The sequence below is a fragment of the Natator depressus genome, chromosome 5, assembly GCF_965152275.1.
Source record: "Natator depressus isolate rNatDep1 chromosome 5, rNatDep2.hap1, whole genome shotgun sequence".
In the NCBI taxonomy this organism is placed as follows: Eukaryota; Metazoa; Chordata; order Testudines; family Cheloniidae; genus Natator; species Natator depressus.
The window spans coordinates 111,580,930-111,605,762 of NC_134238.1; the positions used below are offsets into that span (position 1 = coordinate 111,580,930).

At 42.4% G+C, this 24,833-nt stretch overlaps 1 protein-coding gene across 2 annotated transcripts; it reads right to left on the minus strand.

The window, feature by feature from the left end:
* Nucleotides 1–2,211: 2,211 nt before the first annotated feature.
* On the minus strand, nucleotides 2,212–9,310 carry LOC141987054 (cyclin-dependent kinase 4 inhibitor B-like). Of its 2 annotated transcripts, XR_012639429.1 has the most exons (3): nucleotides 9,015–9,310; nucleotides 5,384–6,175; nucleotides 2,212–2,313 (listed from the first exon to the last, which is right to left on the minus strand). XR_012639429.1 is itself a non-coding variant. In XM_074952100.1 (2 exons), the coding sequence occupies exons 1-2, from the start codon at nucleotides 9,141–9,143 to the stop codon at nucleotides 5,894–5,896; spliced, it is 411 nt and encodes a 136-aa protein (XP_074808201.1). In that variant the 5' UTR covers nucleotides 9,144–9,310; the 3' UTR covers nucleotides 5,346–5,893. The 2 variants fall into 2 exon arrangements, 1 of the variants encoding a protein (XP_074808201.1); XM_074952100.1 differs by lacking the exon at nucleotides 2,212–2,313 and having other exon boundaries at nucleotides 5,346–6,175.
* Between the last annotated feature and the right edge of the window lie 15,523 nt (nucleotides 9,311–24,833).

Sequence of the window (24,833 nt, forward strand, 5' to 3'; positions counted from 1 at the left end):
CCAGTGACTCCAGGGGCATTATGGTGCCTTACACCAGCTGAGAATGTGGTCCTATATGATACGCCTGTGCCGGTCAAGTTTTTGCTCCAGGGGCCCTGGGGGGACAAAACCGCTCACCTTTTGCTCTTTTCTTTCTCGCGGTCTGTGGGAGCGATTTTCCTACCGATGCGTCTGCATAACCTCCGTCGAATGTCTCGGCTACTTCAGAAAACACGCCGCGCTGCTAAACATGAACACGGCGACTTCGCAGTGAAGTTACACTAGCCGCGAAGATGTTTAGATACTGGGCACTTTGTAGAAATGTGTAGCCAAAGTGTAGCTTTGGGCTTGATGTACCGGTGCACGGCCAGGCTGAACACCCTTGCTGCAATCCCACGCCTATTACCCCTCCTCCCGCCTCCCAGTCTGTAGAGTCGACACTGCAGGATCTCAGAGAAACCTTCCACTCGCTGAGCCGTGTTTTAGACCTGGAGACATGGTGTCCGCTTTTCAGCGTGAACGTCCTGCTTTCCCCACAGTCCCTAGCACACTTCTCGATGGTCCCGGGTGACTTGGGGAGTGCTCAGAGGGGGTGAGGTGCTCCATCGGCGTAGCCCGGGTATGGTATGGGTCCCCAGAATGGAAGTACGAGTACATTCTGCCCTCACCTGCCTACTCTGAAAAATGGGGAGAGCTTGAATTAGGTCTATTGATGTTTAACTGTGATGTCAACTAAGGGAAGTTAAAATTGGTGGACACGATTATCACTGCACACATTTCTTGCTGCTGCTCCCATGGAAGTCAACGGCAAAATTTCCAGAATGGAGTCTAGAGAGCAAATACTGGTTTTAGAGAGGTTGCTAAGGAAGGGCGGGAGAGGGATCCTCTCTTTCCCCAGAGTTCAAATGAAAGTAAATAATGCCTTTTAAAAATCTCCATTAATCTTTCCCCAAAGGGAGGAGAATAATCTGTTTTAGGCCTTTGGTTGGTGAAGAGCCCGTTAGTGTTTACAAGAGATTTATTTTGTAGATGGCAGGGATGTGAACAGCAGCAATCCAAATAAGGGGCCAAATCCTGCCTTCTAATTTGCCCAGCTAATACCAGAGAGACCAGTGGGGTTACCCACGTGAGTAAATTGAACAGGATTTGCCCCAGATTTGTTAGAAACATAAATAAAACGTGAAGAGCAAATCTGTATGGAAAATAGTTTAACATTCACCCCTTGCAGAGGAGCTGCATAAGGCCTTCAAGTACATTTATTCCTCATGGGCTACCCTTAGACACAGGATTCTTGCTAGCCCTCTTCACGGGGTGAATTTCATTCTGTAATGAGCAGTTGACACAGGATGTCTGATATGATCAAGGTCATTCAAAGTCAGAGAACAGAAAGAAATTACTTTTATCGTGAGTTTTTGCCTCTTAGTGTATTACCAGCTCTGTTCTATTTCTACCAAAATTTCAACCCTACAAAGATAAGAGTCTCTCTCTCTCTCTCTCTCTCTCTCTCTCTCTTTTTGACCACACAGATCCAAAATAAAAAATATAAAAAATTGGAGTGTGTATTGACTTACTGGATTCAGTTTTCTATTTTTTGAATTCTGGGCTACAGCTTTTTGTTTTCCTGCTAAGAAATTATGCCTTTGGGTACATTATCAAAGGCTTGAAATTGCTTAGATGAATAGTCCTTTTTAAACATTCCTCCCCCCCCCCCCCTTTTGGAAGCTCAACTTTTTCAGTGCAGTTTCTCCCTAAGATGTTTTTGAGACTTCTTTCCATTTTGGGGTGAGACTTTCCTAAATTGATTGTGAATGTACGTACACACACACATGTACACACACACACAGTTGGTCCTGAATATTTTGCTTTGGGATATTGTGTGATAGTTGTTTTTTAGGGAATTAAAAGAGAAATGAAGACTCAGGGAACATCAGGATATTGAAATTTATAGAACTATTTTGTATTTTCAGTGTCAGGCAGCATAGGATTTTTAAAAACCTGTATCATTCACAGTTTCCTTCTTGTGGCACTGCACTTTGTAAAGCAATCTGGAAAAAGGGTGGGGCAAAATGGCAAAGTTTGCAGAGCATACAAAAAGCATAGTTAAGTCCAAAGCTGATCGTGAAGAGTTACAAAGGGATCTCACAAAACTGGGTGACTGGGCAACAAAATGGCAGATAAAATTCAGTATGGATAAGTGCAAAGAAATGTACACTGGAAAATGTAATCCCAACTATACATACAAAATGATGGGGTCTAAATTAGATGTTGCCACTCAGAGAGATCTTGGAGTCGTTGTGGATAGTTCTCTGAAAACATCTGTTGAACTTGCAGCAGCTGTCAAAAAAGATAATAGAATGTTAGGAACCATTAGGAAAGGGATAAATAATAAGACAGTAAATATCCTATAATCCCTGGTACTCCCACACCTTGATTACTGTGTGCAGGTGTGGCCGTCCCATCTTATATATATAAAATTAGAATTGGAAAAAGTACAGAGCAGGGCAACAAAAATTATTAGCGATATGGAACAGCTTCCCTATGAGGAGAGATTAAAAAAAACTGGGACTGTTCAGGTTAGAGAGATGAGTGCTAAAGGAGCACTCAAAGACAATCAGGCCATTGCGGAGAAACTAAATGAATTCTTTGCATCGGTCTTCACTGTTGAGGGTGTGAGGGAGATTCCCAAACCTGAGCCTTTCTTTTTGGGTGACAGATCTGAGGAACTTTCCCAAAATGAGGTGTCATTAGAGGAGGTTTTGGAACAAATTGATAAACTATACAGTAATAAGTCTCCAGGACCTGATGGTATTCACCCAAGAGTTCTGAAGGAACTCAAATGTGAAATTGCAGGACTACCAACTGTCATCTGTAACCTATCATTTAAATCCACTTCTGTACCAAATGACTGGAGGATAACTAATGTGACGCCAATTTTTAAAAAGGGCTCCAGAGGTGACCCTGGCAACCACAGGCCAGTAAGCCTCACTTCAGTACTGGGCAAATTGGTTGAAACTACAGTAAAGAACAAAATTGTCCAGACACATAGATGAACATAATTTGTTGGGAAATAGTCAACATGGTTTTTGTAAAGGGAAATCATGCCTCACCAATCTACTAGAATTCTTTGAGGGGGTCAACAAGCATGTGGACAAAGGAGATCCAGTGGATACAGTGTATTTAGATTTTCAGAAAGCCTTTGACAAGGTCCCTCACCAAAGGCTCTTAAGCAAAATAAGCAGTCATGGGATAAGAGGGAAGGTTCTCTCATGGATTGGTAGCTGGTTAAAAGATAGGAGACAAAGGGTAGGAATAAATGGTCAGTTTTCAGAATGGAGAGAGGTAAATAGTGGTGTCCCCCAGGGATCTGTACTGGGCCCAGTCCTATTTAACATATTCATAACTGAGCTGGAAAAAGGGGTTAACAGTGAGGTGGCAAAATTTGCAGATGATACAAAACTGCTCAAGATAGTTAAGTCCCAGGCAGACTGTGAAGAGCTACAAAAGGATCTCACAAAACTGGGTGACTGGGCAACTAAATGGCAGATGAAATGTAATGTTGATAAATGCAAAGTAATGCACATTGGAAAACATAATCCTAACTATACATATACAATGATGGGGTCTAAATTAGCTGTTACCACTCAAGAAAGAGATCTTGGAGTCATTGTGGATAGTTCTTTGAAATTATCCACTCAATGTGCAGCAGCAGTCAAAAAAGCAAACAGAATGTTGGGAATCATCAAAAAAGGGATCGATAAGACAGAAAATATCATATTGCCTCTATGTAAATCCATGGTACGCCCACATTTTGAATACTGCATGCAGGTGTGGTCACCCCATCTCAAAAAAGATATATTGGAATTGGAAAAGGTTCAGAAAAGGGCAACAGAAATGATTAGGGGTATAGAACGGCTTCCATATGAGGAGAGATTAATCAGACTGGGACTTTTCGGCTTGGAAAAGAGGCGACTAAGGGGGGATATGATAGAGGTCTATAAAATCATGAGTGGTATAGAGAAAGTAAATAAGGAAGTGTTATTTACTCCTTCTCATAATACAGGACTAAGGGGCCACTGAATGAAATTAATAGGTAGCAGGTTTAAAAAAAAAAACACAAGAAAGTATTTTTTTATGCAACGCACTGTCAACCTCTGGAACTCCTTGCCAGAGGGTGTTGTGAAGGCCAATACTATAACAGGGTTCAAAAAGGACCAAGATATATTCATGGAAGATAGGTCCATCAATGGCTATTAGCCAGGATGGGCAGGAATGGTGTCCCTAGCCTCTGTTTGCCAGAAGCTGGGATTGGGTGACAGGGCATGGATCACTTGACGATAACCTGTCTGTTCATTCTCTTTGGGGCACCTGTCATTGGCCACTGTCAAAGGACAGGATACTGGGCTTGATGGACCTTTGGTCTGACCCAGTATGGCCATTCTTATGTTCTTATGACTAAGGGAGGATCTTACAGACATCGATAAAATCATGAATGATGGGAGAAAACGAATAGGGAAATATTATTTACCCTTTCACACAATGGGTGACCATTGGTTCTTGCAATGAAATTAATTGGCAGCAGGGTTAAAACAAATATAAGGAAGTACTTCTGCACACAAGGCACAGTCAACTTGTGGAAGTCATTGCCTGGGAATGTTAAGGTCAAAGGTATAACTGATCTCAAAAAAGACTTAGAAAAGTTCATGGAGGATAGGTCCATCAGTGGCTATTAGCCAACATACTCAAGGATGCAATCCCATTTTTTGGGTGTCCCTAAACCTCTGACTGCCTGAAGCTTGGACTGGAAGGGATGGATCACTTGATAGTTACCCTGTTCTGTTCATTCCATCTGAAGCATCTAGCACCTGTCACTGTCAGATAGGATACTGGGCTAGATGGACCATTGGTCTGACCCAGTGTGGCCATTCTTATGTTCTTAATCTTTGTGGGACACACTGTAAATATTTTATTCCTATAGTGACTTTTAACAGCTTACATGATTTCACCTGATGGTATAGTCTACACCTTTAGTTGGTAAGTGAAAATATGAGTCTAAAATGCAAATAGGAGTATCCCTAATGATTTAAAACCATGTTAAATAAAATAAAATAAAATGATCGTTTTAGCACTGTGAGCTTCAGATAGCTTCTATTAAAATCAAAGTCAACCATTAACGTCAATGGGAGTTGGATCTGGCCCTAGGGATCTAAAATTCTTAGACTCTCTCTGGTTTCTATGTTTGAAAAGATGTCTAGCTTATTTCCTATCCACATCTTTTGGAAAATCCAGGCACTAGGAATCTGTTTGTATTCCAGATCTGGGAAGGAAAACTGCCACCCAAGAAATACACAAAGCTTTGGTTTCTGTCAGACTAGTAATAGTTTATTAATTTAAGTCGTATATTTACCTTCATGGTTTCCTTTACAGTGGTTGTGTTTGAACGTTCATTTTTTTCAAGTAAAAGCTAATATACATATTTGTGCAAAGTAAAAATCTAAAAACAAAAAACAAAAAACAAAGATAGTGTTTGCTTTTAGTGCATTTAAGAGAACATTTCCAAGTGGCATATTTACAATATATTATTCCTCTTTATTATACTTCATATATTTAAGAAAAAAAAAACGGACAATAAGTTATGTTCAAGGAGGAAATATTATAACACCCATGAATGTGGACTCTTCTGTAAATGTGGGGAGGGTACAGTACTGGATTAAAGATGAACAAAATTGGGTGAACCCTAATGAGTGGTGGCCACAGCCTCCCCTGCGGCCACCCTCTGCTTTCCAGCCTGATGTGTCAGGGTTACTCCTGGGGGGTGGTCCCCGGCTGCTGTAGACAAACCTGGTGCCTGCAGTTCAGTGCTGTGCGTGGCTGAGCAGGGCAGAGCCCCGCAGACGGCTGGCCACACGCCCGTGCCCTACGCCTGGGGCGGAGCGGCACCCCTTGCAGGCTGGGCGCGGAGGTAGCTGACCACTTGCTGATGCCCGCTCTCGGCAGCTAGGTCAATGGGGAGGCGGCCCCATGTGTCCCGCAGATCCAAGCGAGCCCCGCCTCGGTGCAGCGCCACAAGGGTGTCCAGGAAACCTTCTCGCGCCGCATCGTGCACTGGGAGGGAGCCGGTGCGCGGGTCCGGCCGGTTGGGATCCGCTCCTCTCTGCAGCAGCAGCTCCGCCACCTGGGTGTTTCCCATCATCATGACCTGGGAGGAGAGGGGCAGAAGCCGTCAGTCACTGACTCCGTGTTTGGCCAACTCCCACTGGTGGCCAAGCCTGGGTAGGGATTGAACTGCAGGATTGGGTCTCTGCAACTAATGCCAGCGGTTTAACTACTGAGTTTCAGTCTGAGCCTGATCCAACTACCATTAAAGTCAACGGGATCGGATCAGGCCCGCAGGTTAATAAAACAGGTTAATAAAATGTTGATCAGAGTCAATCGCCTCCTAGGCTCTAAAGGCGTCGAATACCACAAAGGCTGCAAGACCAAGAGAAACAGGAAGCTGCTTGAAATGGCCAGAAAATCAAGTCTCAGGTCCCCCCGCCCCCAGGTATGTAAATGTGGATTTTATATATTATATCATGTATGTATTAAATATCAGTGTGCATACAGGCGCGCACACATGTGGTGTACTGTAAATAACCCCCTCTTAATGCGCTGCACGCACAATGCATTTGGGGAAAACGCTAGACCAAAAATGCATTTAGCTTTTGAGCACATGTACAGAGAAATGCTACCGACCATTCCTCTGCACAAACGGAAATCCCGGTTTTTGGAAAGTCTGAAATTTTACTAAAACGGAAGGTTCTTAGGCGGACCCAAAAGGCAGTCTTTACTCCGGCAAAATTCCCCTTAAGGCAAACAGAAATGTGACCTGAGTAAGAAGCTGCTCATTATGAAAATACAAAATTCAAACTGGAAGTTCATTTATAATACGCACAAGAGCCACCACAATAAAAACAGTAACTACCGCCCCGCTGCTTTTTTGAATAGTAGGTAGAATATAGATTTAAATCTTTCCCTCTGTATAAAAATATTGAATTTCAGTTTAAATATAATTAACTTTCCTTTAGTTTATGGCACTTCCGCCCTCCCACCCCGGTGCTTAAAATAGTAGATCGTTCACTAGCACTTATACTGCTGTTACCCTTTCTGCCGGTACGATTTTACTAGACCAGTGACTCGCCTGTGTATATGTGTTTCGTTTTAAGGGATTTAAAATACAGTTTTAACATAGTCCAGTGGCCATGAAAACACTACAATTTCTATTGACCTTAGAACCATACTAGAAAGCTCACTGCTTTTGAAGTTAGTTTTTTTATGTTGAAATCTAAATGCTGAAAGATACTGCACAAAAGCGCAGCAAATTAAATGGTGCAGCACCATGTCTACTGAAGGATTATTATCAAATGCACAAATTACCCCTTTTCAGTAAAATGTTGATGTTGTAATCTAAATTATCCTTGCATCTCTTACAACATAGCTTTTCAGGTAATTCCAATTTTGTTTTGTGCGAGAATATACATAAACGTTTGCTAAATACATAAATAATTGAACCTAAGTAGAAATCAAGATTGAGAATGTACTTTAGTTTCTAGTACTCCTGAAGGAGATTAAAGTTTTTAATGTCTGTACTTCATTATATATGACATAAATAACTGACTCTAATGCATACCCCCTTTTTTTTCTGCATGAGCTAGTGTTTCTAAGCATATATCGTTTAGTTAATGTATTTGGTCTCGGACGAAAATATTATATCACGACTTCCAGTAGTGAGATTTAAAATGAAAGGGCACCCTTTCCGAAAATGATATTTAGGCACAGATATAGCAATTGCTGAAATTCGAGAATTTAAAGCACTTGGTGGGTTTGAGTCATCGTGTCACAATTACAGTTACAGATAAAAACAATAGGTTATTAAAACTAAAACTGCTTTCAGAAAGATCGGCGTGTTTGTAATAGACTTTCGGTTTTCTCGTTAACTGAGATGAACTAGTTTTCTTCGATCATTTCATAAGTGTGGCTTTGGTGCCTACTCCTTCGGACTGTACTCTCTCATGCAGATCACCCCCATAGAACTCAATGGGGGCTTTGTATGAGTAGGGGTGCAGGATCGGGCCCTGAAAACGACCAAGAAATACTAGAGGATAAATATTAAATGGGGCATATAGTTATATCTTTATCTAGAACAAGCCAACTGAAGCATGCATGTCGTTTTAGCATGTTAATAATTTCTGATGTTTATCTGAGGAGTCAGATTTAGTGTTTTGTGACTTTAAATACCGATGAAGTGAGCTGTAGCTCACGAAAGCTTATGCTCAAATAAATTGGTTAGTCTCTAAGGTGCCACAAGTCCTCCTTTCCTTTTCTTTTCTTTTTGTTTTTTAAATACTGTGTTCCTTCTACATATTTCTGCGGACACCGAGATGGTGTATCGCCATTTCAGCATTTTGTTAAGCTTGTGAAAAAATGGCTAGCGTTTGTATGCACTGGATAGAATTTCCCATTCCTCTTCGCCTTTTGATTTTATGGGCTATTATAGTGTCAACTTTACGCTCGCGGCAGAAGGGGTGATTTTTGGCACATGTATGAGGAACAACACTCCCTGCGTAAAAGCAGTCACAAAATGCGACACATGCTAACAAAACTAGGTTTACTTTTTTTAATCGCCGGCAGCCTGATTGAGTGCATGGCGAATAAATAGCGAAAAGAAGAATCGTGGAAGGGGATCAGCTAACTTTCTGAAGGACTACATTGATGTGTCGCTTTGCCACCCCCACGCTATGAGCAGTCAGTCCGAGGTGAAAGTAACAACTGACGCTCCCCGCACTTTGGAGCTGCTGTGTGTGATGATAGCTGTATAATGTCTGCGAGGCTTGTAAAGGGCCCGAGTCTCCGAGGCGCTGAGTTCACTAAAACCAGAGCGTGCTAAGCGCTCAGCACCTGCAGTCTTTTTGGTTTGCACCCTTTGTACTCCCCACCTCCCACCGGGTCTTGAGTCTCCTGCCTGGCTCCCCGTGAACCCCTCTCGCTGGTCCCTGTACCTGGATCGGCGTCCTGTCGTAGGAATTGACTGCATTGGGGTCCGCCCCCTGGTCCAGCAGCTCCCTCACCTTCCCCAAATTCCCTAAGGCAGCGGCGTTGGCCATGTCGTTGGCCCCAGGCTGGCCCATGCCTCTTCCTCGCTGCTGGATCTCACATCTATTCGCACCAGTGTCCGGGGCACCCGTCTGGCGCTTCCCCCTTCGGCAAGCTCTCGGGGCTGGTCCAGCTCGCACAGGTCTCCTAAGCCATCAGAGCGCGGCGCAGCCGCCGGTCGCCTCTCCTCCGAGAACCCCGAGGGGCAGCGGCGCTTCCTGGGGGGGGGGGGCAGCCGCTCCAGCGGTGCCCACCACCGGGCAGGCGGGTCTGATCTGAACAGCTCCCCGGGCTTTCTTCCTGCTCTCTCCCGCTTTGCCCTCCTCTTTCTTCCCCTGCTGCTCCCGGGCCCAGGTTCAGCACCTCCGCGGCGCACCAGCGAGAGGTGAGGTCCCACCGGCTGCAGGGACACCGCCTCTGCGGCTCAGCTGGAGAAGCCCAGGACTTGTTTTCTTCGTTCAGCTGGCGCCCCTCCCCGCCCCGCGCCTGTCCCCTCCCCGGCCCTGCCGCCCGGTACGTGTTCTGACTTGCCCAGCGCCTGATGTCACGCACCCAGGCAAGCAGCGGCCAGCCAGGGAACAGCTGGGGAGCGCGCGGCGTGAGAGCCCGTCCCGGGAGGCGCATGCGCTCCTGGCTTCCGACTGGCGTTCTGTTGTAGAACGCAGGCAGCCGAAGGTTCGGGGAAAGGAACCTTCCCGTCTCCGTCCCCCTTCCCTCCCCCGCCCCCACGCACGCCCTCCCCGCTTTTGCAGAGTCAGCGGAGGACTTGCGGCGGGGGCCGCTGCTGGATGGTGCTCCCAGGGCCAGGGAGCGGGCGGGGGTAGGGCGGCCCGGCGCTGGCACGGGCTCGGCAGTAATCTTGTCTGCCTTCAGCACAGGCAGCTCCTTCCCTGGGCTGCGGCCTAATCTCGCCCGCCAGCCCCACGCGCCGGAGGGAGGGAGGGGTGGAAGAACAGCCCAACAAACCCCAGCCCCTCCAGAGCCTTCATTCAGCCTTGGCAATGGCCACTGAAGCGCGAGGCTGTTGCTGACGGGCAGAGTGACCTTGAACAAGCCGTCTCCTCTGTTTCGTGCCTCAGTGGCCTCGTCTAGAAAGTAGGGCCAGTCCTTCCGCAGCCTCACAGGGGACGTGAAACCCAGTCCACGGATGGTTGTAAAACGCTTTGAAAGCCTCAGATGACAGGTACTATAGATATGCAAAAAACTATTCATCCTGCTTTTCGCTAGGACAAGCTGGGTGGCCCAGTGGCTAGGGCACTAGATTGGGAGTGGGGAGATCCAGGTTATCTTCCCAACTCTACCACCGCCCTGTGGTGTTACCTTGGAAAAGCCATTTCAGCTAACCGTGCCTCAGTTTCCCTTCCCCCGCTTATTCTACTCAAGTTTTTATACTGCCCCTTGTCACCTGAGCTCCTTTCAGAAATTGTCACTTCGCTGCTTTGTGCCTCAGTTTACCCATCTATAAAATGTGGTTTATAAGGCTGATCTCCTTTGTAAAACACCCTGAGATTTACTGATAAAAACTGTGATATAAGAGCAAGATATGATTGTTTAATAGTCATATGTGTTTCTTCTCTTTCTTTTCTCACCTCTCACTTGTCTAGTTTGCAAGCTTTTTGAGGAAGTTTATACAAACACATACTAAGAAACAAGGTGCCTAAGGCAAAGGGGCTCCTGTATTGGTTGGGACCTCTAGGTACAACTAATAGAAGTCATATGTCTCCACCTCCCCTTCCAAATCATCCATTTTTAAAAACCAGACTTAAAGACTTTGTACCTTCCAGCTAGGTGTTGGAGAGTATGCAGGTTTCACTTTCAAGTGTCAAGATATTTGTACAATTCTTGTTTTCCTTGCCTCTGCCAATAAAAATATAGTACCTTGGCAAAACCAGCATGCTTATCAATTGCGGATGATAAAGATAAAGTGAATTCAGATAAATAGAATGAAATATGATGATGTAGATGGCTGTTGTCATGATAAAGTTGAACAAGGCTTGTGAACCCTTTTCAGGAATGCCATAGTACTTGTCGCAGGAAGAAATTTTCTTTTCTTCAAGAGTTTTATTTTTAAAAGTTCAGCGAGATGCAAACAAATCATGGGTTGGCATGTGGCAGCTGGGAATGTTGCTGTATATCTTTAAACATATAGATGTTAGTTGATTAATGAAAAATATATAGTGTGGTATTTGGAAAGCTAGACCATGAAAGCAAATATTTTTGCATGTTGATTTCTGCAGAAAAATACTGAAAGATGAGAGAGAGAGGAGGTGGTGGAAGCAGCACAGTGATAGTGTTGGGGGAGAAAGAGATTACAATTTAGCCCTGACTACCAGAGCATTCATCACATGGATTAGGAACCAGGCACGCATTCCTCGGTGGGAACTGCGGCAGGGATCTTTGGGGGAGCCACTAGCACCAAGGACAGCTCTCCTGCTGGCAGCTGTTCAATGTGGTTGTGCAACCCAATCCCTCTACCGGGTGGGACACCAAAAGGTAACTGAGGGCCTTAGCCCCCAAACCATGTAACTCTATCTGGATCCCTCAGTCTTAAAGCTGGTCTTGTCTGTCCTCTCCCTTTCATGGCCATTGGAGAAAATTCAACTAGTCCATTACTCTCTGTGAACCTCACTTTCCACTCTAAGGAGTAAATGAGACTTATGTGACAGTGGAAAAGCTACATTTAATCATGTCATCATACTAACCATGTTGTGGGGTTGCAGGGATGCTGACAGATGGAAGGTTAAGAGATCAGATGTGTGGTAAAATGTTAAGAAAGAGAAAATATCAATTTGGGCCTAGGGCCTATAATTTCCATGGCCCAGGGCATTCATCCCAGGTACTTTTCACCTTTAGAATGAAAGATTTTGAGGAGAAAAAAAAATACAAAAGTCCTTGTTGAATCTACAAAAACAACATATTGCTCTACCCCAGAGCTTCATCATTCTTTCAGTTTTCACTAACACTTTAAGCCTTTACCGTAAGTAAGTAAAAAGAAAAGAATATTTATTTGTATTACAGATTTTCCGCTATATCCTTAGGGCCCCATTGTGCTAGGTGCTGTACAAGCATATAGTGGAAATAAACTTTAAAAGCCAGATTGTGCCCTCAACTGTGTACCCATATAGCAACATATTGAGTGTAAGAACTCCCTGATACCTGTGCATGGGCTACTTGGACATGTATACCTTTCTAAGATCATTCTTTCATGGAATTTGAATGCTACCCGTATCTTGTTCACTGCTTTGACTGTTATGTTGTCCAGCTATGGTTGTCCAAAACAGCATGAAATCACCTATTGACACATCTTTTAACTTGAAATAACTAAAACAGTGGAATAATAACTTAATTGTTTTATCTCCTTGTCTCTTTATAAAGGAACATCCACATTATCAGGAAACACTTTAAGTTCAACATTATTGCCAATAGATGATCCCAGCAATTTCTGTCAGTTATCTCATGATGGGGCTAATTCTCAGTAAAATACAGAGTAGTATTTTACTTTGCAAGTAGTCTCATTGACTTGAGTGGGAGAACTTGCAGGATAAAATACTACTCAGTGTGAATAAAGGGGCAAACTGAGTCCTTTAGGGAACTATTTTTCAATTGGTTCTTTATCTAACAGAACCGCTATATAAATTCCATTGCTTCGTCGTGTGTTGTTCATTTTCATGCTCTTGGTATCCCATTCAACATTTATTTTTTATGGTGTCATAAATTATATTTATGTTTAAGTGATGGGAACCTTAGAAATAACCATGATACATATATGTCAGAACTATCTATTGAAGAAAGAACACCTTCTTCTTTTTAGGGAATTAGGTCACACAGTAACTTGTCACGTAGACCGCAGTTCAATGGAAAAAATATTAAGGAAAGACATTGTCTTTCAATACTTACAGATGCTACAAAATAATTTTAACAGTAGCAGGAGTGAATATTAAAATAATTGAATAAATCTGCTAGATATAGGATACAACTAACTAAACTATTATTGCTTTCAGAGTAGCAGCCGTGTTAGTCTGTATCCGCAAAAAGAAAAGGAGTACTTGTGGCACCTTAGAGACTAACAAATTTATTTGAGCATAAGCTTTCATGAGCTACAGCTCACTTCATCAGATCTGTAGCTCACGAAAGCTTATGCTCAAATAAATTTGTTAGTCTCTAAGGTGCCACAAGTACTCCTTTTTTAAACTATTATTGTACATCATGGGCCTGATTCTCATTTACATTCAGGCCCCTTTTCACCGCTCTGGCAGTGTAAAGGGGCCTTCACGCGGTTGTGACTGTTGGAGCACTGTAAAGGAAGGTCTTAATGTAGATGAGCATCAGGCCCCATATCTGTTGGGCCCATCTTCACTTTTTAAACTGGGTGCTTCAACAGGAAGTTATAATCAGTAAGAAGACATATTGCAGATTGTATGGTAAAAAGGTGAGCTCTTTTATTCACTTGTTTAGTTCAAGGACTGTTGCTCCTAGGCTCTGTGGTTCATACAGACACTTAAAAATAGCATTCTGTTTTCTGCCGCTTCCAAAGCGGGTTATTATGTGATGTACACCTCAAGAAACAACGTTTTACAGACATACAGCAAAATGCAAAAGTAAAAGGTGTTTTCTGATTTTTCAAAAAGTTAAAAAAACAAACAAACTAGAAAAGAATAACAGCACAAAATTCTTAAAGATGCAGCCTAAATAAAATCCCACATGTTGATTCTTAGAAAGGAACAAAAACCACAAAAGAAACCATGGCCGAAAATTTGATGTTTTAGCTGAAACCTACTGTGCCACAGAGTTTAGGTCTCAGTGTTTTTCTTCTGGTTGAATATGCTGTTGGTTTGAATGACAGAGGGTATATCCAATCATTGGTGTTTCATGTTCTCACCCAGTTCACAGCAATTACTTCCGGTTTCAAAGTTAATCGTGTGAGAGTGAATTAGCTGCATCACCACCACCACCACCACCACCTAAAAACAGTAATTTCTGATTATGCTATTCCTTTCACACATATTGCCACAAGTGTATAGTGCAGACACATCAATCAGTATACACATCATAGAGAGAAACAGTAATGCAAACCAATCCCACAGCAACCAGACAAATACTATATGGTCTGAAATAATTTAAGATCTACAGTCAAATGAAAAAAAAGACAAGTTTCAAGAAGATAACTTAGCATCTGCAATATGTATTCAATAGAATATTACTCAATAGCAGTTTATTATTTGTAGCAGAATCGTACTAATAGCAAGATGTCATTTATCACGAGTGTGACAGAGAAATCCATGCTCATTATCATGATTTCTATTTCACAGTAAGTAGAGAACAACACAATGTCATAGTAACATTCAATTAATATGTATTAAAGAGACGTGTACACCCCAAACCCTTTCAATAAATGAAAATGATGTTGATAGAGAGCAGGCTTAAGACATCAGCTCCTACTATGTTTGATGAGGAGGAGCATGAAAATTAAAATTGTCAAGTGTATCTCTATTTCTTTTTATTTTGAGAGAGTAGACATCAGCTCCTACTGGAAGGGACAAGATATCTCCCTCAAAAAGGTTGGACCTGTATAGGGATAAGAAGAATAGTCAAAGATGCAGTAGTAAGGATTAAAAAGCCAAACCGTTTGGAAAGAGATATAAAGCCTCGTGCTTCTGGGCATAAAACAAATGCTAATTAATGTGAGCTAAGAAAATGAAAGATGAGATCCTTGTGTATGATAACCAGGAACTGGGATTTTAAGAAAAATGCCAAATATTACAAGAACACAATGCTGATACTGGCCGTTTCCAAAATGTGTTAAATGTCGCTCTTCCTACATTATGTCAGTTTCAGGGGCTTGCACTGTTTGCCTCTGTTTGTTAGGGAGCCACCTGGTGCTCCTCTGGTATTCATCTGCCAGTGTCAGCTGGACTTGACATCTATAACAGGTTCTGAATTTGGAAGAGCAGTTCTCTAAGCTCCATTACAAGTCAGTCCTGCTCCTGGAGTTTCTGCTGTTTGCACAGACAGTCAAGGCTGTTGCCAGGTAGAAAAGAGCTGTACATCAGTGGATGATTAATTACAATAATCCTGTTTGTCACAGCTTGCTCTCCTTCCAACCTAAATCCCATAGTGGATTTTGCTTGGAGTATGTTGTCTGTTCTTTTTACTTATTCTACTCTCTCTGGAAAAAGGAAAGAGGGGAGATGGAGGTCTAAATGCTGCTGTTGATTGGCAAATTTTGATTCCTGTTTGGTACCATAACACTGATATATTCAAGGCTGTTGGAGTGTAGGGGAGAAGGGAAGAACATGACACTCTGGATTACTGGTGAGTAAACTTTCTTTATCATTGTCCAAAATAAATATATGAACAGACAGTGGACGAGCATAATGATAAGGCCATAAAATGCCTCTTTTTGCCTGGAAGTACAAGCAGAAACTGAAACTACATTAGCCATGGCCATTGTTAAATGGTGTTTATATAACTATGGAAATTAAAGGCTAAATTTTCAGCTGACATTGTTAACTGTGTGCAGATGCAAAACCTTGCATTTGCACACGCAGCTCTACTAACTTTATGGGCATTTGCCTTAGCTGCGTCTGTAAATGGGCTATCTGTGGGCACAATTACCTATTTTGCACATGCTTGTGTAATTAAGGAGGCTTGCTGAAAATTTGGCCCCAACTATGGTTGCTGTGTCAGAGGCTGAATTAATATTCTTTAAATTGTTGAGCTAAACCTTCTCCCAGTAGAGTTTAACATGGCAATATACTCACTGTGTGGGCTACAGCAGGAAATATAGGGAACATTCAGAAAGGGGCATTCATACAAGTAACCAGTGCCTTTCATGTGTCAGATAGCTGTAAAACAGACTATTATATTAGGATAGTGATTCTCAAACTGTGGACAACAGATTGCCTCCCTCTAAACCACTCTAACCTGTTACTTCTAGGGTCTCAAAATATTGAATTGTGTTGAGAACCAGGAAGGTCTTCATGGACCATAGGAGATCCAGTAAAATGATCTTTCTCTTCCATGTGGTTTTTAGGATGGACATTTTGGTGACCCACTGTATTAGGAACAACCTATATAATTTGTTGTATAATCGTTTTCCAGTGACAGGAAAGCCTTCAAATCCCAAGGTTTAGTTAACTCCAGAAGAGGAGATGGATTCAGAACTTGGAACAAGAACAAGTTCTCCAGTTTGAAAAGTCTCCTTGCTGTCTTTTCTGAATGAATGCTTTGTTTGTTTTCATGACATCTGTGGGCAGAGTGGTCTGGAAGAATAAGTGCAAGATTGGGAGTCATGAGCTTTTTGAATCCTGGCCCTGCGAATGACTTGCTGCGTGGCCTTGGGAAAGTCACTTTGTCTTTCTGCCTCACTTTCCCCATCTGAAAAGTGCGAATAATACTTACCCATCTATTTCCCAGAGCTATTGGGGACGACTAATTCGTTAATCTATGAAGAGTTTTGTGCCTGTATGGTCCTACCTAAACGTGGATTTTTGTGCTTGTGGTTTCCAAGTTTGCATTTCTAGACCACTGGAATGTTCTAAAGCAGTTGGATGAACCAGATTGCACTCAATCTGAGTAGCCAAATGGTACTCCATATTTGTCAACTGCAGAGTAATTTCTGAAGTCACCAGACATGTCACTGTCTTCACATTTTCTTATCAGAAAAGACTTACTCCTAAGAAAAGGTCTTTTAGTTAGTGTAGAATCCATTCTACACACATATATACTGGGAATGGCATTGTAATACTCTTCCATTTAGATTATAATGAATGGGTCAAAGTGTATAGGGTATTCAACCATATAGTGACTGATTACTTTAAACAAGTTCTTATAGTGTAATTGCACAGCTGTGTTTTATTCAACCAAACTCCAAAAGGCTACTGACTTTCTAACTATAGGTTAGATGTGTGCACAGAACTATGAACCTTTAGACCCATTTTATATTCTAATTTAACTGTCATAATTAATACAATTATGTAGGAGGAAAAAAAGAGACATTTCCCAAAGGTACTGGATCCAGTCATGTTCACATGAGTAAGAATTACTCCTATGACTAAAATGAACAAAGTTTAGAACTTTATCCCTACACTTCAAAAACATTTGGAGTGGAATCTTGGCACCATTGAACTTAATGGGAGTTTAGCCTGCCAATCCACCAGTATCATGGGCTAATCACATTGTGCCCAGTTCTTCACTCCTTGTTCAGGCAAATGTTTAATTGACTACAAAGAGAGCATTACACAAAGAAGTAAGTGCTCCTAGATTTTTCCCTTAGCATATTGGGCTACTCAGGGCCATCCTTAGGATTTATGGGGCCTATGCAGTATTATTAAACTGGTGCCCCTATGCTCCACTGAAGGCGGTCCCCAGCCAGCGCTGCTGACCCCAGTGTGTCGAGGGGGCACAGCCACCAACCCCACCCGCAGACCCCCAGAACCCTCCCCATTGCTGACACACAACGAGCTTTGTACACAGCAGACGCTGTGGCAGTGGCTCAAGGCAGGCTTTGCACTGACACAGGGGGGCTGCACCTTGCCAGAGCGCACAGCCCTCCTGCAGCCCCTCGCCACTCCTGGCTCACCACGAGCATTTTGACAGATAGTACCAAGCAGTAATAACAACAACAACAATACAAGCGCGTGTGTATGTGTTTGTGTGTGTGTGAGAGAGCCAGTGCGTATGAGAGAGACAGGGAGAGACCCTGTGTGTGTGTGTGTGACTGTGTTGGGGACTGTGTGACAGAACGTGTGTTTGGGCAGTGTGAGACTGTGTGACAATCTGTATTGGGGGACTGTTACTTGTGAGAGGCAGAGTGTATGTGGGTGTGAGAGCCAGTCTGTGTGTGAGAGAGACAGTGTGTGTGTTCGGGAAGTGTGAGAGACAGTGAGCACACTGTCACTTTAAGTCCTCCTCCCCCCCGCCCCCCCGCCCCTGACTCATGTGGAAGTTTCGCTCTTCCTGTCCTGGCCCTGCCAGAGATTGAGCAGCCCAGGCAGGCAGGGTCCAGGGAGGGACTCTGCTCTGGGGGTGGGGCCGGAGAAGAGAGGATTCCAGCTGCGGCCAGTGCGGGGATGGTGCCCCAAATTTTCGGGTGCCCTACTCAGCCGCTTATGCTGAGTATGCCTAAGGATGGCCCTGGGGCTACTGGCTGAGGAGTGGAGTCAGGAGGCCGCTACACTTTTGAGTACCCCCAGTGTCAGTGGGGAAGCCACGACTTTTTGAAAAGTTGTCTTAAAAAGGATATGATTAGATTAGGTTTATGCCCTTTATGGCTTCTTGAAGATGATTTGTGGGAAGGAAGAAAGCACCAGAATTTCTCCCCCCCGCACTTATTAATTGCTTTGGAAATCAATAATCAGGAATGTCAAATCTCATGTTCCATGGCTTGCTGGAGGAGTCCTTGAGGATTTTAGGAGATGTAGCTTGTGAGTTCAGATATTGTCAAACACAAGTGTTGAAAAATCATGATTTAGGCCTCAAAATCATGGGATTGGCTTAACTGATCACATTTAAAACTACCAACAACTTTGGGGGTCCTTAATTTGTCTTCTGATGTTTGTAGCCGTTAGGGTTCATGTTTTCAAGCTTTTCTCTATAACCATGAGGGCTAGAAACATATTTTAAACCTGAAAGCTGAGATTCTTATGTAATCAGATGGATCCAGGAGCTGGAGATTTAAGGAAAACACACTGTTAATTGAGATGGTGGTGTGTGTGTGGGCAATGTTTAAACTTTAACAAAAACATCCTTTCTCCCATGTATTCACTGGACATTGGAGTTCAATAAATGTTAGTGAAAAACCAAAGTTTTAAACAGTCTGACTAAAACTCCCTACCCCTTCCAATTGCTGAACTTAAGTTCTTTGACTCTTGACAAGACATAATTTTACTGGTTTTCCAAATGCCATAGAGCCTTCCTAGGTAGACAAGACATGAATTTCTAACTTTTGTTAAGCACTTTTTTGTGGGGTGGGAGAGAGACACAACACCTTTCAGGCTGCTTTTTGGGTATTGCAAAGAAGAAAAAAAGACATGAACTCGATCTTTTTCCATTTGTTCTTTACTTGTAAAGCTTCGTTGGTGTAGCTGAAAGGCAGAAATAGGGGAGGATCATGGCTGAAGCAACTTGGCAGAAGCCTAAGTTGACAGCCAAAAGCCAGAGAATAGGCAGGCCTGGGTGTAGGGTTCTGTGCTACAGAAGAGAAGGTGTCGCTGCATGTGGAGTTTTAGTTTCAGTTCTGCTTGCAGCCCAGTCAGTGAGTATCTGAGTTTGACCTTTGAACCATTCACTAGTTTTGATCCTGCTTATTCAAGGACTGCTTGTTGAATTTGTATGTGCTGCTGTTCACCTTTAACTGGAGACAGGATGATTGTCTCTGGCTTGTTTCTTCTTTGCTGTGCTCCAAAAATGCACAATACTCACAAGCCTTCCAAGAGCACTAAATTCCATTACGAGTGCAACTCTGGCAACATAGGTGAAACAGTGTTGCCTGGTTTTACGGTTTGTGAATTGTCCGTGAACAGATCACATTTTCCAGAAATTTCTGTTTGTTCAAAATCCTTCAAGTGTTTTATGCCAACATAAAGCCTATGGATTGCTCCTACTGTTCACAGGAAGCATTGCTTGGTATAGTCAATAGTCTATGCTATGAGTATTCAATATTTGCAATTCAAAATGGCATTTTGAACTGCAAACATGTGTTGTTTGCAGTTCAGAATGATGTTATTTTTGGTCCCTGATTGGATGAGTGAAAGTCTAAGGCCTTGTCTGCAAACAAACTTGCACTAGTTAACTAAGTGTCTGCTTTTAAATCTAGTCAGTTAGACTGGTTCAGATTTGTGTGTGGACAAGGCCTTTGAATCAGGCTTCTAGTGAGATCAGTCAAGAGTTGGAGCTTGAGATTAGCTTTCCATGAGTGTTCTGCAGTGTTTACTTACAATGCACTGTTTTGACAAGACCTACTTGCTCGTAAACTTGTTCACTAGAGTAGTTACATTGCCAGCACAGGTGAAGTGAATTAATTTAAAAATATTGAATTAATATTCTGTGTGCAGTCAGTTCTGTACTCAGCCAAGTATTGCAAAAGGCCCATCTTCATTGTAGAAATAGCGGTGTTGGGTGACTCAACCCCAGTACAGCAGTACTCTTATGTTCAAAACATAATTTAATCCTGCAGGGGATGGGGCTGAACTTTATTTTATTTTAACTGTGTTCCTGACTCCTGCTTGGCGACCAAGACCAAAGCTTTAGCACAGTTCTGGGACACAGTTAAACCACAGTGCACAGTCTCCATTGCAAGACAGTTGTGTGTTTTAATGGTGTCAAGGGACCATTGCGTTGTAGGCCGGTCACCCAAACATGGTTGTTTCTAGAGGCCAGAACAGCCTGAAATAAATCAACCCTAACCATGCAATAAAATGTGGTTTAATATACACAGACATTTTTAACTCTACGAGTTTGTACCAATATGAAACTTAATAAATGTCAGAATAAATACAAATAAACGAGTTGCGCAATAAAAAAATAACACAACAAAATTACAATAACCCTACAAAACACAAATATAATTAGTCAACCACACAAGAGAAATAAGATGAGACACCAGACTTAATCTGGTAATTGTTTTATGTTGCCAGTTATGGTCTCTGCTACAGCAGCATATGTTGTAATGACATAGATAACCAAATTAGGGTGGGCCAGTACTTGAATGGGAGACCTCCAAGGACCACTGAAGTACTGCAGGAAAAGGTGTTGGTGAGTCAAGAGATGAAACTCTTCCTCTCTGAGTCAGAACTGAACCAGTTTCCCAAGACAGTGTTAAAAGTATGGTGATGCTGGAGGAGCTACCTACTGGATGATATGTGAAACAAGCTGCTTGAGGTTACTGGAAATCTCATGTCACTTTTTATGTGAGCAGGGTTGTTGTCCTGGCCACATTCTAACTCAGCTAGTTATATTAGGTTTCATTATATTTCCCTGCCGTTTCAGTTGCATACAATATTTTTAATCATTTCCTGTCATAAATTGTTTTGGAGTGTTGCTACACAGTGTTAAACTCACTGTGTTGCGTCCCACAGCTGGCGGCATTCTACATTAAATTAGTGAGTGAAGAGATCCTTTTCTATCCCTTACCACAAGACTTACTATGTTAATGATTATATAGTGCTTTGAAATCTCTGGAGCTATAGAATGCAAAGTATTATCATGATTATTCCAAATGAATTTAAAAAGTTAAGTCCCTTAAATCAAGCTTTGATTTAAATAAAAATTGATAATTGCTGCATTGCTCTGTACAGCTACCAAACTGTGTGTAGTCATTGTATGTAATACTCTGATTTAGTGCATCTGTCTGATCATGACTCCCTCTAGTGACTGGTCCCAATAAAACCTACTATTTCACATCCAAGGAGCTCTCCTATAGATCTGTGTTGTGAGTAGTAAAGGTCCTAGGTTTGTTCCTGTTAATAACTGTGTGTGTTTTTGTAGCCACAGTTTGGTACGCGAGCCCAGGAAAGGTTTTTATCTACAGTGATGTGCCAGCAATATTGAAGACTAAGATCTTAATTTCCTCCTGCATCAGACTGTTCAGTGTGTTTTCATTTTGTAACAACCATTGACCCCCAGACAGGCAGGAAGAAGGCAGAATCATAACATCTCTCCTACATAGACTTAGCGATGTACTCTATAGGCAGGGAATTTTGGGGGTTGCTGCCTCCAGGGTGTTGCTGCTGGCTGGTGTTGTGACATTCAGGAGATTGGGTATACAGACGCTCCCTGGGTTACGCAAGACCTGACTTATGCAAATTCGCACTTACGGAAAAAGTTCCATAAGCCGGAAATAGGATTTTCGAGTTGCGGAAATTTTTGTGTAACGTATGGGTGTATGTTTCCGACTTATACAAAATTCGAGTTATGCAAGGCTTTCCGGAACGTAACAATTGCGTAAGTCAGGGGGCATCTGTAGTTGGGCAAGGGAGGTTTCAGATTTCTAAGGCACAAAAGAGAAGTGTATGGTTTCCTCCATTTGTTATGACAACCATAACATTTTCTGTGCCCTTGGAAGAATGGACAATGTTTCTAACTAGCACCAGTTTTCAAAAACAAACTTAGAAAGGTCAGGAAATGGTGAGTTACAGTCAGAAATTTTAAAACAAGAAATCTTGGAATACATGGATAACCACAGAGAGTTATCCCATATAACCTTAACTTTGCCCTGTATCCCTACTGCTCACTGCAGCTCCCATGTAAGGCATACATCTTGGACAGGTGTTACTGTATCACAGCTACTGGACATCGTGAAGCCTGTGTATTATTATTTAACATTAACTGGTTGGGCCCCCTTGTGCAAAGTACTATACAAACCCATAACACAGGGAGATAGGGACCTCTGACACTAAATGTACTTTAGCAGTTTGCCTGTACTCCCCTCCATCCTATCCCAACATCTTTAACAGCTTCTATGCTAATGACAAGAATAAAAGGTATGAACTAAGTCCAGAAAGACACAACAATGAACAGTGTGATTAAGAAAAGGTTAAAATGTTTAACATGGCTGCTGTGAGGCAGCTGTATTGGAAAGGTGGGATGTGTAATGGATGGAGCTGGACAATAAACTGAATTTTTGGTTTGGTGGCAATTCTGAAAAATTGAAAAACATTTAGGTTCTGGTCAACCTGAATCTTTTAAAATTTGTGGTGAATTTAAAAAAAAAATCCATTTTGGGCCTGTTACAGAAGCAGAATTCAAAGCTGGATCTCCCACATCCTAGGTAAGTGCTCTAACCACTGGGCTAAGGTTATGAGAGAAAAAGGGGGTGGTACAGCAGAACCACCATCATTCCCTCCACCTCCACTGCCTCCGGCCATTTTGTGAATGGCCAAAACTATGTGTGTCAAATAGTTTTGGGTTGACCAACACTGTATTTTTCCTCATACAAACTATTCATCTGAAAAGTTTTTGCCCAGCTCTCATGATGAATCAATCTTTTCTATGGATCATAAGTGCAAGTGATGAGATGCCAGTGCTTTGTGCACAGAGGCTGAATTGAAGGGGTTGAATTAACCCGTGACTGTGCAGGTTGCAGAGATGTAGTAGGTAAATTTTGCATGAATTACCATATTCAGAATGCTCTGCATAGCAGAATATATGACTCCTAATGTCAGTGCTGATGTTTGGTGTGGATACATAAGATCTCTAATCCAGCTAGAGTGGGCAGGGTGATGGGGCAGAGTTAAGGGTTTCTGGGGTACCACAACTGTTGTTCTTATATTTTAAGGTTTCTTTTTAAAAAGTCAGACCATACCCTTATCGCTTACTGACTTTGTAAAGTAACTTTCGGAAGACTTAATGTGTTTTTATAAGTTTGCTCTGGGGACTGATGACCTTCACTCTTTTAACAGGGCCTTATCTGGGACTAAAACTGCAATGTCCTGCTGTGTTCCTCACATTATTCTGGCAACAGAGCCAACAAATACAACTACACATTGGTTGAAATAAGCTCTTGGCACGTTTTATTTCTATTGCAAATTCTTTGTACAGGATCTGCAAATTGTAAGCTCAACAACAGAAGTCTTGCAGTGGCTTTCAGATGGCATCTACATTTTAAGAGGGGTGAGTGCACCACCTAGAGGAGATAATGGTACTTTTTTTGCTGACTGTTACAATACTTTCCATTTGATGCAGTAGATTTAGTGAAAGTTAACACATGGCACAACGGACCATTGAGAAGTTGTTGAATTACTTTGTGCCTGCTGGCCTTTCTGGTGAATACAAAGTATATAAGAATCCTTTCCAGGGCACCAAAAAACTTTGAATAAATTTGAAAACTGGTGATTACAGCAAAAAAGAATCCAGACATCCTGACCTTCAGTCTGTTGACCAGCTGTGGGACCTTGGAAGACTTGGTAAACCCGTCAGTGCTGAGAGGCTGAGTTCATTAAGGTTTTTACAGTGCTTGGATATCCTTGGAAAGGGGCTCTAAGTGCAAAATGTTTTGTTTTATTATTCATCTGATAACATAGATAACTTCTCTGTTTGCATACAGCATAGTTCCTTCTCTGTGTTAATGGTTCTGACATTTAACAGGATTGTCTAGTTTATGTTGCTTGAAAAGAAAGATCATCTTTGCAAACATGGATTTCCCCCTTCCCTTTAACTATTACTGAGGAGGGTTTTGGTTTTTTTACAATTACTCTTTCAATTTTTGCATGAGATAAGCAATGTGGCAGGGCTTGCTGACACCCGAATGGGGACCTATTTACAGCAGATCCACAAGATCACACATTCAAGATGAAACTGGGGCCATCATGTTCTTCCAAGACTTTTCATGATGAATGGGGCAACATAGAACAGAGAGCAAAGGGTAAAGGATTTTTTTTTAATGAAAAACGTGGATTATTTGAGTTACGTTTCCCCCTGGATCTATCATGAGAGAAGTTCTCCCTGCTGCCATCATAGTAGTCCTTGCATACACAATGAAGCACCTGTGAGAATGGACATGCGGGCAGAACTACTGTCACAATAGATCCATAAGACACATCTTTCTGAAACTGTAAATAGCAGGTGGGAAGAATTATGTTCCCATGCAGTCTTGGGGTTGTGGAATTAAAGCACTTTCAGATAGCTTTGAGCGATGCTGCTCAGCCACCTGATTCTTCTCACTCTGTGGTTTGGTAAGGCTTTGTAATAAACTCTTGACTTAAACAATCATTATGAGAGCCCCTAAG